The sequence below is a fragment of the Cenococcum geophilum genome (assembly GCF_001692895.1).
Source record: "Cenococcum geophilum 1.58 unplaced genomic scaffold K441scaffold_2, whole genome shotgun sequence".
Classification (NCBI taxonomy): Eukaryota; Fungi; Ascomycota; class Dothideomycetes; order Gloniales; family Gloniaceae; genus Cenococcum; species Cenococcum geophilum.
The window spans coordinates 4,911,606-4,931,260 of NW_027137560.1; the positions used below are offsets into that span (position 1 = coordinate 4,911,606).

The window sequence follows — 19,655 nt, forward strand, 5'->3', positions numbered from 1 at the left end:
CTTAATCTTGTTAACCATTCTTAACTTAAAGATGCGAACTCTATTAAACTTAATAGGGTTATATTTCTTAAATTTAAAGACTCCTCTTATAATAAGACCGTCGATCTCCTACTTATTAAATGCTTAGAAAGGAGCTCCTAGGGTTATAATATAACCTTCCTTTTAGAGCTATTTTACGAGCTTAAAGTTAGTCTTCTCTTTAGCTGTTATAAAGGCCATTAATAACTTAACTTTATTCTTAATAGCGGCAACAAATTATTCTTTAAAATTAATAAGGTATTAGCGATTTCGTAATCCCTTCGGGCCACCTCTACCGCGTTATAGTTATGGCGTATCTACTACAATTATATTAGGATTATAGTCGCCTTCTAGAGCATGTTAATTGTGGTTCTCTTTTAGGGCATCTTCTAGGGCATCCTATAAAGGCTTAGAATTATTATTTTTATAGTAAGGCTTAATAACAGTTAAACGGAATTAGGTAGGTCCGTAAGGCATCTAAATAGTGCAAGTTTAACTATTAATTATAATAAGTTAATATGGGCCTAACTATCCTCCCCTTTTACGCCATACGCGTACTTTAGACTAGAGTGGCAGATTAAGCGCAGTTAAGGTATTTAGGCCATTTCTTATTCCTAGTACGTTATTAACCTAGCGTATAGCATAAAGACGTTATACCTCCTTTATTGCCTTATAAATTACCTTAGCTTATTACACAACAGAGGGAGATAGTAGAGAATCGTTAGTTATTTATAGGTAGGCGCTAAAGACTAGTAATATAGGTATAAGTCTATCTAGGCCAGCGAAATCGTTAATAGCTTTAACAGCTATTTGCAAGGTAAGTTCTTTACTAGCGTCCTTTAGTTCTAAAGAGATAATCTTATATACATGGCATAATAGCGCGTAATATCGCTCTACTTTTTTAATACTATTATATGCCTTAATAGGGACTTCCTTAACCTTAATTGCTATTACCTTTATTTATTATCGGAACTCTATAAATAAGAAGTTCTTTTCTATATCATAGATGATTTAATTAGGGGGTCCTAGGTAGATATTAATTTAATATAACTAAAGGGTATCTTATACGTTCCTAGTAAACATATCCTTTAAGAATCATGCGGCTTAGAAGGAGGTTAAAAAGTTAATAACTTAGAGTACTAGCTTGCCGCTAAGGTATATAACGTTAACAATAATATAGAAGTTAAAGTCGTAGTTATCTTTAAGGGTAAACTTAAATCGGCCAGGGGACCTCTAGTTTATTTAGTAGTGGTAGCAGTATTTTATAAGATGCTTAATTACCTTAACCTTAACTTTATAGCCTACTTACTAAAGAACCCTAAGTAATTGGTAAACTAATAGGTAACTAAAACGATAGTATAGTTGGCGTAACTCTAACTTAGTTAAATAGCTCTAAGCAATACTCTTTTCTAGTTATTAAAAGAGTAGCTAAGGGTAACCCCATTTACGTATAATAGGTACCCAATTATCTCCTTACACAAGCATATTCTCAAGGTTATTAAGCTTAACGCCCAGTTTATCTATATCTCTAATGTAAAATAAAAATAGGGTATTTATAGGAACAACGTGAAAAGTAATATACCCTAAGGGGGTTTAAACCCTAATTGTGCTAAGAAAGATCGCAGTACCTTTGTTAAAACGAATTATATATTAGCCTGCCGTTAAATAGTTAATCTAAATAGAGCTATTAAGCTGCTAAAGGGCTTAAACTTAAGGTTCTCCTACTATAGATACTCCTGCGGCTCTAGTATCCGGCATAATACTATAGAAGACGTTCGCCAGGTATCTATTATTAAAGAAAAACGCGGAGCTCTCCTTTAGCTTGTTAAAGATATCTGACTTTATAATAAAATAAAGTATAGATTGGTTATTAAGAACAGCGACGGTTTATATGCTATTTACCTCACCATACTTAGTAAAGTATTAGTTAGGTAAGTAGTCCTCAATTTCTATATCTATAAGGAGCTATTCAGTCTTATTAACCTCACCTTTAAGGTCTTCTACGCCTTTATATTAAACTAGGAAGCTTTAAAAGTAGGCCGCAGTAACCTTATAATTTCTAACATTTCTTATACTTTAACGGAACTTATTATATGCCTCTTTTCGCTTATTAAGGGAGTGTCTAGTTAACTAGTAATTTAGCTTCTTATAAACATAGCACTTCTTCTAGCGATTACTTTAAAATAAACCTTTATAAGGACCTCCATAATTACCTTATAGTTAACATTAATTATACCCTTTACCATATTCTCTACCACGGCCGCTATATATTTAATTAGTTTAGTTATAATTATATTAGTTAGGAACGCTTAGTTAGGTAGGGCTTTCGGTATAGAGCTGTTAAGATTCTTATATTTATATTATAGTACCTACGGCGGAGCGTAGCTCGGTATATACTCCTTTAAACGTATCTATAGGTTTATATAGCGCTAAGTTACACTTAAAAATGCTATAGCATACTAAGATAACCTAGTCCCTTAGGCTATTCTTATTTTAGTAAGTTTTAGTAAGTCCATATTAGATTTTCTAAAGTTTATTAAAGAGTAGTTAAAGGCACTCTAGGCGAGTTATTATTGGGTTAAAAGCGATAACTTTCTAGAATATAGTCTCCCGCTATTTAGATATATAGAGTTAGCGGTTCTTATTAGTTTTAAAGTAGGCTCTAGTAAGCTAAAGCATTATATTAAAGCTATAGTTTTTACCTATAATATAGTCGTAATAGAACGTTACTGCCCGTCCCTTTAATATAACAGAGAAAGTATAATAAAACTAGTGGCGTTAAATTCTAACCTTGTTATAGCAGTTATAAAAGACCTATAGTTTTGCTCTAAGTATGTCATATAATTTTCCTCTAAACTTTTTCTCTTTATCTAAATATACCTTTATTAGATTTATAACTTCTTAAAATAGAGGCTTATTAGTTGGCTGGAATAGAGAAATTAGAGGTAGTAGAGGTAGAAAAAGAGTACCTCTAGGTAGGAGAGCACCTTTAGGTAAGAGAGTAGCATTCTAGGGGTTTTATTCTAAATTAAAGTTGCCTTCCAAAGAATATAGGTTAGTTTTAGGTTTCCGTAGTTAACGTATAATCTTAGCTTCCGTCTATACTAGTTCTTCTATACTAGTAAAAACGGCGTAAATATTACTAGCAATTGGGTTACTATCCTCAGCAACGTATACCCTATTCCTTTAGAGGGAGTCTTAAAAATCCTAAATAATATTAATATTACTAAGTGCCTAGGTGTCGGCGGTCCATGCTATAAAATCCTCCCTAAAGTATTCCTATAACTATAAATCGGTATAGTAGCTATCTTAGTAAAATAGAATATAGTATAAGAGAAAGCCGTTAACTTGTTTTACGGTATAGGTTATTACATTAAAGGTAAATACGTCCCAATCTTTATTAATAAGTTTCGCGTATATAGCTACCCCTAGTAGTAAGGAGTCTCTCTAGTCGTTTAGAGTGGCTATAGTTATATCTTTAAAGGAAGGGAATATTAGTAGTATAGGGATTGTCGTTTAGTACGCGTTTGTGACATATATTTGCGATTATAAGGCTTAGGACTAGTTCTAGCCTTAAATTGCAAAGACTCGTAAAGCGTATTATTCTGCGTAATAGACGCAAGAATCTATAATCTAGGGAAGGCTTAGGACTAGTTCTGGCCTTTAAATCCTTAGATTTATAGAAGAGTTCTATTTAAGGTTTAGGACCAGTTCTAACCTTAAAAGACAGCTTCCCTTAGTATAAGTAGTACTAGTACAGTAGCTTGTCTCTTCTTGGTAAATACCTAGCTATTCTATGGCATAACTATAAAGTTAACTACTAATCAGTATTAGTTATATAAGGGGGATATCACGTAGCTACGGTTTGTAGATAGTATAATAATTGTTCTGTATTCTTCTTAAAGAAAGGGGTAAGGAACTTAAGGTTCCTCACCACGCTAGTGCCGCGGCGGCACGTGATGGCAACTTGCCGCACGTAACGGCAACTTGCTACACGTGACGGCAATATGCCTTATATAGTGACCATTTGCCTTTATTCCCAACAGTTTTAAATTATAATTGTATTTAGGGCTTAATAATTAACATAAAACCTTAAGCCTCCTTTAGGTTTCTTAATAAATAGTATAGGTAAGGCGAATAGTAATTAACTAAGGCGAATAAATCCTTTCTCTAGGTGCTCTTTAAGGTATTATTATATTACTAGTAGCTCTTCTTATGACATACCGTATAATAGGCCGAACTTTAGCGTTATACTAGGTTTAAGTTCTATCTTAAAATCGTGCTTATCTTAATGCGGAGGTAGTTAGTTTACAAATCGTTTCTTAAACGTATTAATTAAATTATAATATTCTTTAGGTATAAGAGGTTGGGGGTTAATATATTACTTTAGTTCTAACGCCTTTTTAATATCTTTTAATATTATAGTAAAGATCTTATAATCTCGTTTTTTTACTAACAAATAAAAAGGTGCGGCTTGTATTATACGAATTTTAAAGGGTTTTAATATATTATCTTCGCATTCTTTACCGCGATTAATAGTTATAACTTTTTTATATTAGTTTGTGGTTTGTGGTAAGGGTAATTTATATTATATTAAATTTAAATAGTCGTGTGTATATTTATAGGGTAAGTAATATTTTAAGCAATAACTTCGGCAGTAAGTTGTATGGAATTTTAGTATTTCTTTAACCCAGCTAATTAAAGGGTTGTGTTGTTTTAGCTATCTATATCTAAGTATTACCTTATAATGCTTTAAGGGTATTATAAATAGGGAAACGTATTTAAGGTATTTGCCTATCTACATCTTTATAAGAGCGTAGTGCGTTAGTTCGCCGTATATTAAAGGCTTACTATTAAAGCCTTGTAGGCCTTAGGGCTTATTAAGTTTCTTTAAATTTAAGCGTTAAGTTTTCGTGTAGTTTATATTAATAAAGCCCATACTAATAGCTCCGCTATTTATAAGGATTTGTACTTCCTTCCATTTTCTAAGTATTTAAATTTCGCCAAGTATATTAAGGGAGTTGTGTTATATATTAGCGCTAGAAGAGCCTAAATACTTATACTCTTCTACTTCTTATCTTAAGGCGCGACTTAGCCTTAGGATAATTCGTTTTCTAAATTAACCGAAGGTAAGATGCTTTATAGCGACTGAGTATAATTTATAAAATAAGTATAATTCGTAGAATAAGCGCGACTTAAGGACTAAGAGGAGCTACGGCGGACCTTTTTAAAAGAGTAAGTTTAGCAATCCCTTTAAATATATTCCTTTTTTCTATATTTAAAACATTCTCTATTTACGGCTTATATTCTTTATTTGTTAGTTCCTAAGGGTGTATAGGATTAAGTGGCGTTAAGGTCCATAGGGTTATATATAGGGCTTTTAAGTTTTAGAGACGGATTACGCTTTAGGGTATATACTAGGTTTATAAAGTTCTAAACGTAAGGTATAGTTAGCTTTAAAGAACAAGTTTGTTTATTATATTAAAGGTTCTTATTAATTTGTTAATATATTATAGCAAATTTAGATAGGTTTTTTAATAGTTCTCTACCTACTAACTAGGCTCTAATTTTATCTAAAATAGCTTATTAAAGGGCAGTAACTCTAGCGGCTTTATTTTAATCTAGTTCACTAATAAGGCCTAAAAATTCCGAAAAGAAGCTAGTGAAGTCTCGGTTCCGTTGTCGTAGGTTTTTAAGTTTAGTAATAGCTGTATATTCGCGGCTGGCGTTATTATACGTTTATTCTAGCAGAGAGATAAAGGTTTTAAAATTAATAAAGGTGCCGTTACGGAAGAATAGATCCATAGTACGTATAGCGTCTTTACTTAAACGAGATATTCTGTAGCTAACCTTGCTAGCTTTAGTAGGGTATCGGTTATAGTTCGTTAAAAGTTTAAGACGGAGCTTAGTTATAAAGGGACGTAGGTTATTTTATTTTCTATTAAATATTAAAGGATTAGGGAGCTTTTTGGATTTCATAGCGGGTATTAAATTCGTTACAGTTATAAGTTAAGTTACTATCACTGGTTTAGGGTTCGCGTTTAAGGGGCTAGGCTTAGATATAGTTATATTAATTTCGTTTATAGGCGGTATTGGGGTCTTTAACGTAAGTGTTTAGACGTTACGGAGTTCTTCGCGGAGTGCTTCTATTAATTGTTAATGCTAGGTTTCTAGTGCAGCCCGCTGCTGAGCTAAGGCATCTATAAAGGCCTCTTATATTGTAGTTAACTATTCCCTAACTAGGGTTATAATGCTCGTGGTTAACGCGTGGGATTTAAGGTCGTTTGCTATTTTAATAGTGGTTATATTAACGCAACGTAATATAAGGGCGCGTAGAGACTTCGGGGAAGATTTAAAGGAACGATATAAATTTTATCTAAATCTAAGGGTATATAGCTCTTATAGAGAACAAGACATTGCGTAAAGAAGAGAAGGGAATAATAAGAGAATTATATAATTAAATAGTCAGGGGCTTGGTGGTCGATGCGTGCGCATATACGCACGCGGTCTTCGACGGACTTTAGTAGAAGTCGATTAAGCTAGTAAAATTTGGTCAAAGCGTCGGAATTTATCTATCGAGTGTTTTACCAAGACATTCCTACTGTAACTAGGCTAGTCCCGTTACAAATAGGCTTTATATTTTATTAGATACCTTCTTAATAAAGGTTTTCCCGCTTTATAGTATGGTATTCGCCCGTTCTTATTATAGAGGGCTATTACTAGGCGTAGGTCTAGTGGACGCGCGCGAGTACGAACCACCGTCGTTTAACGTGTGCCTTCCTTACGATGCATGCATCTCAGGGGGATCCTCTAGGTGTCTTTTAGGGTTCTTTTGGTTGGTTTTAGTCTTTTTAGGCCAGGTGTAGCAAGAGCTCCCTTTTAATTTGTATAAAATATATATACTTTAGAGCAGTAATTACTTCCTTATATTAATTAAACTTAGCAAGTATTAATTCTCTTATTATTAAATAAGAAGGTAGGTGTAAGGGTTATTTTAACCCTTACTTAGGTGCATTACCTAAGGGCCGCTTAGGGGTAGCCAAGGCCTAGCCGAAGGCTAGGCTTGGCACCTCCTTATAAGCACCTCGGGCTTATAGCCCTTTCCCTCCTCATTGGTTCGTCTCTCTCTCTCTCTTCGTACGAGGCTATTGCCATACTCTTTACCATATCGTCCTCTTCTATCGACTCTCCTTATAAATTATGCTCGGCTTGCCTACTCCCTACCATACACCTATGCAATATGCCTTACAGTAGGGGGCGTACGGTTTAGAATAGCTTAATTAGTATACCCTATAAAATTATATAATATACTGCCTTTAAGCTTATAAAATAGAATATTATCGCGTATAACCTATCGCATTAAAAGCTAAGTAAATTAATCTGGATAGAGGCTTTGGATAATAGTATTTATTTAGCCTTAATCCTCTAGCTTATTGGCTTAAAGTTACGGCTATTTAAAAACTAACCGTCCTTACTTTACTTTCTCTGCATTAGAGTTACTAATATTATATTTATTTAGCATATGCCTAAAATAATTTGCAGTACTTGTGACGGTGCTAAGGCGCGTTACCTGCCAGATTCAACCAATCAGGATTTTCCATCCCCGGGATGGAAAATCGCTATTGGCTCGCTTACCACTAGCGCCTTGGCGGCCCTCGCGACATATCTACCTGCTGCCCCTGAACGATTCTTCTTCTTCTTCTTCTCCTTAGCTTAGTATCTTTACTAGATAGCAATCCACAAGCTTCGGTTCAGAGGCATTTATACGAGCCGTCACAGTACTAGTGTCTAAATATAGGTATTATATATAAGCCTTTTTATAGCAGAGCTTATATACCTAGTACCGCTTACCTAATTTACTATGCTTAATATTATATCCATACTGCTATATAGGCCCGTAACGTTTGCCCGTTATTAAATAAGGAATATAGTAGCTAAGAAGACGCGTCTAGTTAATTCCTATATAATCTTCTAGTTAGAATTTAGTAGTTAACGCATTAGTATTGCTAATTATACTATAATCTAAGGCGCGCTAGAGGTCAGTAGGTACAATAGGATTAAAATAAGCGGTAGAAAGGGCTAAGGTATTTATTTAGCCATTATCTAACGCGTTAGAAGCTATAGTAGTAGTAGAACTAATATTATAGAATTAGAAGTAAGACTTTTACCTATAAAGGCTCGGGCGGCAATATAACGATATAAACAACGGGTGATACTCGGGTAAACTATTTTTGGCGGGCGAGACTAAGAAAGATAAGGTTTAGAGCATTACTCTATATAAACTCTAGTAATATTTTCTATATAATATTAAAGCTTTAATATTCTTTAATCGGCTCAACTTAATCGGAGCCTCCAAATTAATTGAATTGCCAAGCCAGCGAACTCTCAGTTGGTTGAATTGATTGAGTCTTGTCACCCAACTCAACTTAATATTGAAGTCTCGTTGAATGATTTGCAACCCTGAGCCCAGAAGGCACTGTGCAGCTAGGGGGGGTGTCGAACTGAATCGGATTTTCTTACCGCCGTCCTACCACTGTCTCGGTCAGCGACTCGGTCAACGACTCGTTCAACGACATAGTCTACTACCCCTTCCTTATGTATATATAGAGGCTCTAGAGCCACATTCAATAAGACAGAGTCTCATTCCTGATCGTCCGTTCAACAGCCCCTCACTACCCAATAACCTCCTACTCTCATCCCCTGCCTCACGTCTCCAAATCTCTCAAGCCCGACTTCGCCCTCCGATGACTCCGATGATGCCCTTTTCTTCTCTCCTCAGTCGCTGCGGTCCTTGGCCTCTCCTTTCCATTCTCACTCCCCGCACGCCGCCTTCTCTCGCTATCCGAATGACGTCTTCCACTCTTTCTTGACTCATCGGAGGACTTGGATCCGCTGTGGGATTTGGATACGGGTGACCTCGTGTGGAGTTCTGGGGGTCTTAATCGACCTTCGGTATCTTGGGAGAAAGAAGAAGATCTGGAGGATCTCGTGGCGCGCTCTGGAGGTCTTAATCGGGCTTCGCTGTCCCGCAAGAAGGAAGAGGCTGAGCGGTTGGGGTCAGTGTTGGTGTCGATGTAATTTGTTGGTGTTGTTGGGGTGGATGCGAGTGGCGAAGGCATGGGAGATGTCGAGAACCCGGTATCGGACGTGTTGGTTTGCAGAATGCGGGATTGTTTGCGCATGCGGTGTTCGCGAAGGAAGAGTGAAGTAGCCACGAGAGTTTCTATGTCGTTCGCTGTTAGGGGGCCATCGAGAATATACAATCCAGAAGTGGTAGCTAGTTCATGATTTAGATGACCTTCGAAGCCTAATATCTTAAGCGCTTCGCTTTCCACCCATTCTTCGCCGATGGCGACCCAGCCACTCGGGACCTCCAAGTCGACTGATGGAAGCTGAGGTATATAGTTCGGATTCGCGAAGTTGATGTGAACGGGATTTTCGCCCATGTAGATGGTCTCTCCGTCTTCTGGTATGGATTGGTAAACATATACGTTTGAAAAGTCGGGGGGTAAAAGGAAAGAAAGTGAACCAGAGAAAAGAAAGAAAAAGGTATCCTACCAGTGGCTCTGACGTAAGTTGGATTCCATCCATTGTGCTTCAGAGAGAGGTAGAGTTCACTGGTTGACGAAACCACCGAAGGCTCCCAAGCCAGGGTCCCGAGAATGTGATTTGAAAGATCCCACCGCTTTTGTTCATCATCAAGCTCAAGCACTATTGATCTATCCTTGTTCTTGTAAAAGGCCGTATTAATGCTTGCTTTTGAAACATTAGTAACAGCGGATTGAGTTGGATACGAGGGGTTGAGACGAGACGGAAGAAGGAGAATAGGAGAAGCTTCTTGGCTGGTTACATCTCTGGGCGCGGGAGAGAATATATTCAATATTTTGCCTTTGGATGGTCTGCTTTCCAACTTCTGCTGCAAGTTTTTTAGTTCTGCGGTATGTTTCATGTCTTGGTGGGCCCATGAGTACTCGCGCTCCTCTTGGCTCCTCCCGAGCTCCATTACAGAGTGTTCAAGTGTTTCCTTCTCCTTTTCAAGGGTGTCTTTCGCCTTCTGTAGTTCTAAGGTAAACTCTGCCTTCTCATCCATCTTAGAACGTATAAGCTCTTGCTTAATTTTTGCACGGGCCAGGTCCCCCGTAAGCTCTCCATTTCGAGCCACAGCATTCTGCAACATGAAGCAAATCGTTTCCGTGCTAGCTTCTAGCCCAGGGACGTCATCCAACGGGTGTTCCAAAAATCTTATGGTGCGTTCCGCCAATGCCCTGAATTTGACTGATTTGACATTGTCTGAATCCAAGCTCAGAGTAGTTTGATTCAAATCAGATTCGGCGACAGAACGCTGTATATCCATAATCTTTACCATAGATCGGCTATCGTCGAAGGCTTTTTTTACACGTCGAATAACTCGTTGGACATGTCGATTCTCCGCCGATTCAGAATCTGTTTCTTCGTCTACTTCATCCCATCCTCTGCTATCCCATCCTCTTCTAAAATCCCTGTCTCTCCTGCGGCGATTTCTGCCTGTCCTTATACCATACGAGGGGTGGTCATCGTCCGAAAAGTATGTCGCAGAATCCCTCTGACGCCCAAATGGTTCTTTCAGAGAAGGCGAGCTTGTGCGCTTAGGTATTTCCTCTTAACGGGTGTTTGAAGAAGGCGCATCGAATGAACGTGGACGTGGCGGTAACGGAGGAGGGCGAGGATAGGGATAGCTAAAGGGGTCCTCTGATTGAAATGACATCAATGGCTCAATAGGACGGGGTAGGGCAGGCTCATATCCATTGCGAGAAGCCCATGTTACGTCATCATCGGACGAAACATACGCCCATTCGGACTCTGATCTGTTTTCGGCATTATGAATAGTAATTGTTGGGGGGCTACTTTCTTGGGGGATTTCCCGACCATTCGTCTGTCTGATAGTGTGGGGAACTGATTGGTTGGGCGGCGCTAGTAGCTTTTTCTCGTCTCGGCTATATCTGATAATGGCTTTGTCGAATAGTGATTTATCCTCACTCGCCGGCTGAGCGGATTTGGAGGTGGCTTTGATGGCTGGGGTGGGTAAGGTTGTCCATTCCAAGAGTAAGCGTTCAACTACTTTTGCAGGTTCGTTTCCCGAATGTGCATACTCCGGCAGTTGATCGTCAGGATCCTCGTCGAGAAGTTTATCAGAGGAAGACTTTTCAGTATCGCTTTCCGGCAAAGCAGGGATTGCGGCGGCATCACTCTCGGCGGTATCGATGGATTTACCATGTAGTGTGTCGTGCTTTTGACCTACGATATCGATAGGATCGGTCTTCTGGTCTTCAATGCTGGAGGACATGCTAGAGCCTGAGTTCCCCTTCGGCTTGGCTTCCCAAACATACGGTTCAATCGGAGGCGCTTGCTCAAGTAAGAGTCGGTTGGGGGTATGAAGAATTAGAGGATCAGTATTTGGACTTTTTGGGACCTGTGCATGTTGTGCTGAGGATTTTGGTCGTTGGGTACTCGTCGAAAGCCCCTTCTGCTGAAGGCGTGAATGTGGTCGCGGAGGAATATCTTCGGAGAAAACCAGACGATACAGCCAAGTTGCTGTGTCGTCTTTGGAGCCGGCCCAACGATGGACGGCATTGTATCTGGGCTTAGAATTGACTGGATTGCTGTGCTCGTGTGGGTTTGGGTCTGGAGCAAGTGGATTGATACGCACGGAAGGAATCTTAGGTTCATTAACTTCAGCAGCAATCGTATCATCATCGGAGCTGACCCAATGATGGATAGCATTGTCCTTTAGCCCTGAATTGATTAGATTGCTGCGCGTGTATGGATTTGAGTCCGGAGCAAGTGGGTCGATGCGCACGGAAGGAATCTTAGGTTTAATGCCTTTAGTAGCATCCAATTCTTCTTGAAGCTTTTGAAATGACTGTCGATTAGCTTCGACAAGGCTCTCGGCAAGTTTTCGGAATTGGTTTTCTTCTATCGCTGCTTGGGAAGCGTCGTATTTCTTGCTATGGAAGTGTTAGCATACAAAGGTTCTGCAAGGCTAGAATACTCAGCCTACTCAAGGATTTTCTTTTGTCGAAGCGCCAACTGCATCGTAGCCAACGTGAGACTCAAAGTCAACTTTAAGCTATCTATTTTGGCCAGAAGTGCTTTCGCCTTGACAGATCGGAACACCCATCCCAGCCGTCTTAAGCCTTTCGCATCCTTGGTCATCTTGCGAATGTCGCGATGAACGTCTTTGATGCGAGATAGCATATTCTTGGTATTTGATATCATGCGATGTTTATAGAGGCCCTTTCCTTCTCGCAGCACTTCTCCCAAGTTTCCGAGTGTTGATGACAGCAAAGACATTTCGCTTGCCAGCTCGGCGACCTCTTTAGGTGCATGAACAATACGATTAGAGATTTCATAGAGAGATAAGGAAAGCTGAGCGCCAGTAGCGACGACTCCTACCAAACCTCCCAAGATAGATAGGGGGTCTGCCATTTGATCGCGATATAATGATGACTTGGAAGGTGAGTGGGCCCGGTATGCAGACCTCATGATATCTGCCTGGAGTTTCAGCTGGCCTCGAGCTATACCCAATGCTGATAGCGCCACAAGGCTTAGAAGTTACACGCGAACCCTACGCTCTGTAATATGCATCTAAAATTGATGCATATTGGGCGGATTTTTGGTGCATGTAGAGCTAAATTTAAGTGCAAAATGCAGTGGTTTTTAATACACATTGCACTCCTTTTCAGGCTTGCAAATCATTCAACGAGGCTTTAATATTGAATTGAATTGAATGCCAAGACTCAATCAATTCAATCAACTAAGAGCTCGCGGGTTTGGCATCGCATTCAATCTAGAGGTCCTAATTGAATTGAATTGATTGAAAAATATTGAAGCTTTTAATATATAAAGATGTCTATTCAAAGCAAAGTCACGCCTCCTCTGAACAGCAACATTAATATCTATCACAATTAGCCTTTCGGCTTTTCGCTTTCCCACCCTCCACCCTATAGATAGTTTTGCAGCCTTTTAGGCTTGCGGTAGGCCTAAGGGGGGCAATGAGTGTGTAATTATCTACTACTGCTTAACAGTAGGGAACCTACTATGCAAGCAGGCTGAGGCGAGATTACCCTCTTCTTGGGCCTACACCCCCTAATACAATACACATACATATTTGGAATATATCTCTGCGAGCGAGTAAATAGATAGAAATATACTAAAGTTTATATACAGCAATGCCCTAAACCTTATTTTTATTAGCATATGGGTGAGGTCTATCCCTTCGTGTGGCAAAAGTCACTTTTCGTATTGGGCGCTTTTGGCGCTTTTGCTTGGGTTAGCATGCTACAGGCACCCCAGCTAGCGCAATTTTATTAGCAAGCCCCACCAAAACACCTTAACATCACAATGCCAACGAAATACTGCAAAAGGCAACCCCAAAAACACTAACCACAGATTTTATCTAAGGAAGTTAAGTAAAAAGTCGTGATGTATAACGTCACAGTCGTATATTCTTGCCCTTCTTCTATTAACCAGCTGCTAATTATATAGGAAAATCCTCTATTAGAGTCTTCCTCTAAACTTTTACTACTTATATACTTTATACGCGTTCCTAACGTCGATAAGAATAAGCCAGTAGAGGATCAGCTTAAGGTTATAATGGAGGACGTATTATGTACGTTAAATAAGATGCGTAAGGTGCTATAGGTAGTTAAACGGTTTAATTAGCGATTATTTAGTATAGAGGATTAATTAAAGGTAGTAGAGGAGGGCTTAAAGGAGGCTAAGAAGGTTACTGCCGTAAAGGCTTAATTAGCTTTAGGGTCTTAATATTAGAGGTATAAGGAAGTAGAGGATTAAAAATAGTTACCTAGTCGTTGCCTACTAAATAAAAGCTATTAAAGCACTAAAGATATAGAGGAAGCCTATAAACCTTGTATTTGTATACTATTTGCCATATTTATATTATAAGCTTCCTAGCCTCCTTCTATCTATATATCTAGCATCTTAGTAAGCCCTTATAGCCTTGCTTCTTTATAAAACCTTTAATAGAGCGGTGAGTTCGCGTATACCGTCGAATTATAGATAGTAGGGTTTTAGTAGTAATGTAGGTACTTCTTTAATTTATTTTAATATTTTTGTAACTAGGCCTAGTACCAGGTTAATATTGCCTAGGCTTTTATAGGACTAGATAAAGACGATGCTCAGTATCTTATTTAGCTAACCCTATCTTCCGACTACCTATAATAATAAGGTTCTATACTAATTATATACGGAAGCGGCGGTGGGTATAAAGGAATGGTTTGCTTAATGTCTAAAAGATATTCTTACTAATAATATAGGCGTTAATTACAGCCGTATTAAGCGCCTAAAAGAATAAGGGTATCTAGGTAGTATAGTAGCTTTAAAGTTAATTATGGATATTAACGCCGCCTATTTAGTTATTGTAGTTAATAGAGAATCTAGGAAGCGTTAACTTCTTAATTAAATTATTACCCTAAACGTTAGCTACTAGCTTTTTAAGGAAGGAATTATATGCTCGCGGTTAACGTTAATTAACTTTATTAACATTCCTATCGCTATATAAGTAAGCTATCGTTAAAAACTATACTAAATTCTTATCTTGCCATATAATTAAAAGCACTAAATTAACTGCGCTAATAACTATTCCCGTAATAAAGTTAAACGGTAGCCTTACCTTTCTTTTATTAGCCCTTTTATGCACCTCTAGATAGTCCTTTAAGTTTAATTAAGCCGTCCTAGCTATAGCAACCCTAAGCTGTTAAAGCACCTAAAGTAACGGAATATTAGTAAAGTAGTTATCTAAAAATAGGTAGAATTGATAGGTCTGGAGAAGAAGCTACTAGGTAAGGTAGAGGACGTATTTAGGGGTCTTTAAGAGGATAATATCTTAGTAATCTATTTAAGGAGGAAGCCTAAAAAAGTAACTAGGTAATATAAATATAAAGCTATAGTAATATCCATATTAATAAAGACCTATTATCTTATAGCCTTTAGGTATTAGCTTACTAGGCAATTTAATTATAGCCGTAAATCGTCTAGTAAACCTTACTATTATCTTATTAAAGCTGACTATAGATCTAGGTATAACGTACTTTCTAAACGCCTCGCCTAAATATGTTGTTAATGGCTTAATCTTCTTAAATATATAACGTTTAACGCCTTTTAGTAGAGGTGGTGATACGTAAAAAAAAGCGCTTAAGTTACTCCTATCTTTTTTAGCCTATAAATAAGCTGATTAAGTGTTTAGGATATTTAGGATCTATAGCCTAAAGGTCTTGTACTTAAGGAACTTTAAAGACGCCTATATAGATAATAATTCCTACCTAAATTATTAACTTGCCCGCAGAGGTCTCCTTCTACGCCTATAATTATATACCGGCGTATCGTCCTAATTAGTGATATCCGCTAGCGTTTTAAGAGGCTGTATAGAGGTTCGTGCTAATTATAAGCTTCTTAAATACGCTAATATTAAAGAACAGTAGAAATACTTAAATAGGTAGGTCCTACCCAAATCTATACCTACTAGACACTATACTAACCTGATTTGCTACTATATAGTAAGCAGAGCGCTTATTATCCTCATCTTAAGCAGAAGAATTATTAAATTAGGCGCCCGCACTAGAGCCGTAAATAGGCTTACTAGCACATTAAGTAGCAAATATTAACTCCTTTAAAAGGTTAATAACTTTAAGATCTAGTTTAGGAATAGTAGCTATAGGCTCCTAGGTAGTAGGTACGGCAGGGAAGCCTATTCTTAAAACTTCTTTAGCTAATAGCTTTGGTAATTAGTCTTATCTACCTTATCTACCTTATCCTTAGCAGTTTTACCGCGGGCCTTAAAAAGAGCTTCTAATTCGTCTTCCTTAATACCCTCTTTCTAGCTAATTAGCCGAACCTCTTCCTAAATATCCTTACTTAGTATTACCGCCGCTAAAGCCTCTGGAGGCTGTATAACTACTACTGCTAAGCTATTATGTGTATACTACGTTGCCTAAAAAGATTGTATATAAGACTTCTATGCTTAAGGTGCTTTTAGAGGCCTTGGAGCTTTTAAAGCTTTTTAGGCCTTTAGAGGCTTCGGAGCTAAAGATGCACGACGTTTTCTAGGTATAAGGATGATATTTCGCTAAGGCTTTAAGAATTAAATAGGCAATAATAATATTAAAGCTCTTTAATTAACTATACTACTGTTTTATATATAGGCTTTCTAACCACGTTGCTGCTACTTACCGCAATATTTAAGATTCCGAAACTCGGAGGTGGCGCCTATACCCCTACCGCCGAGCAGTTACACTGACTAAGGCTTTAATACTAAGCTATATACAGTATAGAGCCTTTAGATTGGCTTAGGAGGCGTGTATATACGAATATTGCAAGAAACGGTTGCCACACAAAGGGATAAGTTCGGTTAAGGCAGTAACGCTAAAAAATTTGCCACTTCTATAGAAAATACTACCAGATCTATAATTTAATTGCAATATTAACTATAAATGCCTCTAACAACTCCTAAACGTAAAACTAAACGCAGAGAGGCTACTACAAGATCTTGCTGTTTTTTTTTTAATGCCTTCGATGATTATATGCCTGGGGAAAGAGTTGAAGATGTCTGTCGCCGTATTAACTTTAAGTAGTTAACTTAAACGGCTAAGAATTAGCTAAAGCTACACCATAATATTGGTTGTAAGGCCTATTATCGTTCTGGTAAATACCGCGATTATTTAAAGCTTTAAGTTGTAAGCGATAACTAAGTTAATACTCTCCTTAATCCTTTAAGTCCTATTTATAACCTCCTCCTTAAACTATAGGCCTCCCGCCATAATATATAAGCTAGTAAATAATAGATTTAGGTATATATGCGAAGGAATAAGGCTTGGCGATTTAAGAAGGTTATAATAAGGGCAATAAGCAAGGTAAATATAAGGGCTTATAAGACGTACGAATATTACTATATTGGCCATATAATAGAGAACTTTTGGCAGTTTATTTGCTTTATAGACGAAGCCTATATAGATCTAAACTAGATGCATTAAGAATTTGTTCTTTAATATAAGGGTACAGCATTTAATCCGGAAAATATCTAAATTAATTAACCAAAAATTACTAGCGGTATTAAGCTTTATATTACAGTGTCTGTGTCGTGGCACTATATATAAGATCTTATATTCTATAATAATAAGAACGACAATATTAAGCCTCCGCTAAAGCCTTAGAAGCCTTATAGATCTAAGTATAAGTTGGATAAGCAATATAATATTAGCAGATAAGCTCACAACGATATTACGTAATTAGGCTTGGCGCTAGATAAGGGGAAAACCTTATCTACTACCTATATAGAAGATAAGCAATAACAGAGCTTTAGTTATATAATGTAAGCTTTTATAGTATGGGAATTGAACAAGCGACTTAATTGTAAATGTAGCTCTAAAGCGTCTATATATACACGAAGTGGGTAACAAGAAGATGATAACAATAATGCACAATTGCCGAGGTAGACAGCACTTATAGTCGGCAATGGGTAATGGAAATAGGTAGTGAGATATAGGTAGTAAGATATACGATGTCAAGAAACGGGTAGTGAGTTATAAGGTAATGCGAACCTCGATAGTCGGTTATATACCCCCCTAGATTTAACGGTGTAGTTAAAGCTATAAAAAACAAAAATAAAGGTAGAGACTATACCAAAATAGGGAATTTAGATACAATTTGGGAGTAGCAAAGGGATAGGGTAATTGCGGATATTATAGATATTGCGGATATTACTAGTTGCTAGATAAAATATTAATCTGATGTTAAATATCTACCAAATTTAACTGCTTTATCTATGCTTCGTGCTTTTAACGAGGTAAGATTTTGGTAAGGCTGTTGGTAGGCATTTTGGCCGTAGGAACCCATTAAACGTCAATCTTTTTGTCTTAAACTTCCTGTCTAAGCTAGTGCTAATAGACGTTAATATGTCGGAGCTTAGTATTAGGTTTTAGTGTGTCCTATTTAAGAAGGCGTACGGTTTATATATTATTATATAGTAAGGTAAATTCGCGTTCTAAATTAAATCTAATTACCTTAAAGAATTGTTACTACTAGATAATCTTAACAGCAGCAGTAGATAGGGAGAGAAGTTCTGCTTTAGTAGTTAAACGAGTTACTAATTGCTATAGGGTCGCCTTCCAATTAATTAGTCCTCTAAATAGGAAAAATAGGTATCCTTAAGAGCTCTGTCTAGTCTCTTTATAGTCCGTAAATACTATATTAGATGCTCCGTAAAAGGTAATGTCTTCTCCTTTAGGGTTTCTAAAGTAGACGTGTGCTCTAAAAGCTTCGCCAGAGTATTTAATAGCTATAGATTTTGTTCTAAGGCAATAAGTAATTGCTTGGTTTGCTACATTAAGGTGCTTTTAATTTAGATTAGTAAGGAACTCGGCCAGCTTAAAATGCGTCTTAGTAATATTAGGCCTTCTAAATACGACTAGGTGTGTAAGCGAACCTACTTATTACTAGTAGGCTAGTATTCTTTAAGGGTTCGTCTATTAGTTGGACGGAATCAGTTCTTTGGCAGGAAGTAGTAACTTAGGAAATCTGCCTAGTTGAATATTAAATTAATTGGCTATCTTTTCAATATAGGAGTCTTGGTAAAGCCAGAGCTTTTGACTTAGTTAATCTCGTTTGATTTAAATTCCTAGGAACTATTATAGATCTCCTAGTGCACGGACCTTATATCGTTATAGTAATTTAGCCTTAAATTCTTCAAGTCTTTAAAGGTCCTTTTTGGCAAATAGAACGGCAATATCGTCTATATAGAAGAAGATAATAAGTCGTCTATCGGTAAATAGGCAGTTAGTACCTAGAATAGGTTTTAATCCAAATTTAGTTAGTGTACTAGTGAGCTCTTTGTACTATAGTAGCGGTGATATTTTTAATCTATAGAGTGCTATAAGTAGCTCTAGGACGTATCTATCTTGATTAAATCCTTCTGGGCAGTAGCAGTAAACTAGCTTACTAAGCTTGGCGTTTATAAATGCGTTTACAGCGTTATACTATCGAATTTCTAAATTAAATGCGGCTGCTATAGCTATAAGGGCACGGAATATTCGAGTAGCTAGGGTTGCTGTATAGGTCTCTTCTTTGGTAATCTATAAGTCTCTACGGACATATAATTGAGCTTTAAGCTTTTGTAGGTAGCCGTCGCTATTAAGCTTATATTTGAAGACCTATTTTAGTAGAAGGATCTGCTTATTGCTTACTTCTTCTTTTAGTACAGTCTTGAATATCCCTTAGCGTTTTAAGTCGTTGTATTCTTTTTCTATAGCCTTTTAGAAGCTAGTAGTCAATAGATACTTTCTTAGCTCCTTAAGGTTCTTTAGTTTAGGAGGAAGATTGTCTTAATATAGAGATAAGGATCTAGTTCAGTTGATGTCCTTTACTAGTCCTATGGCAAATCCAGCGTAGTAACCAAATAGAGTAGATAGATTGGCTAGTGCTGTTGCATGCGCTTAACGTTAAATTTATTTTAATCCTTTTAGTAGGTGTTGGAATATTAGTTATGTGACGCGGTTACGGGACCACGAAGCGAGGCTAGCTAATTTGACCTTAGAGCAACCCCTTACTTCTAGACAACAATTAACTACTAACTTCAGCACCGTATA

General features: G+C 37.5%; 1 protein-coding gene across 1 annotated transcript; it reads right to left on the reverse strand.

Annotated features, from left to right (window-relative positions):
- Window positions 1–8,350: 8,350 nt before the first annotated feature.
- K441DRAFT_692390 (uncharacterized protein) lies at window positions 8,351–12,540 on the reverse strand (the record flags this gene model as incomplete). Its single annotated transcript, XM_067652568.1, has 4 exons — window positions 8,351–9,484; window positions 9,577–10,634; window positions 10,845–12,002; window positions 12,056–12,540. 4 exons carry the CDS (start codon window positions 12,538–12,540, stop codon window positions 8,724–8,726), a joined length of 3,462 nt encoding a protein of 1,153 aa, XP_067510093.1. The 3' UTR covers window positions 8,351–8,723.
- Window positions 12,541–19,655: the final 7,115 nt, after the last annotated feature.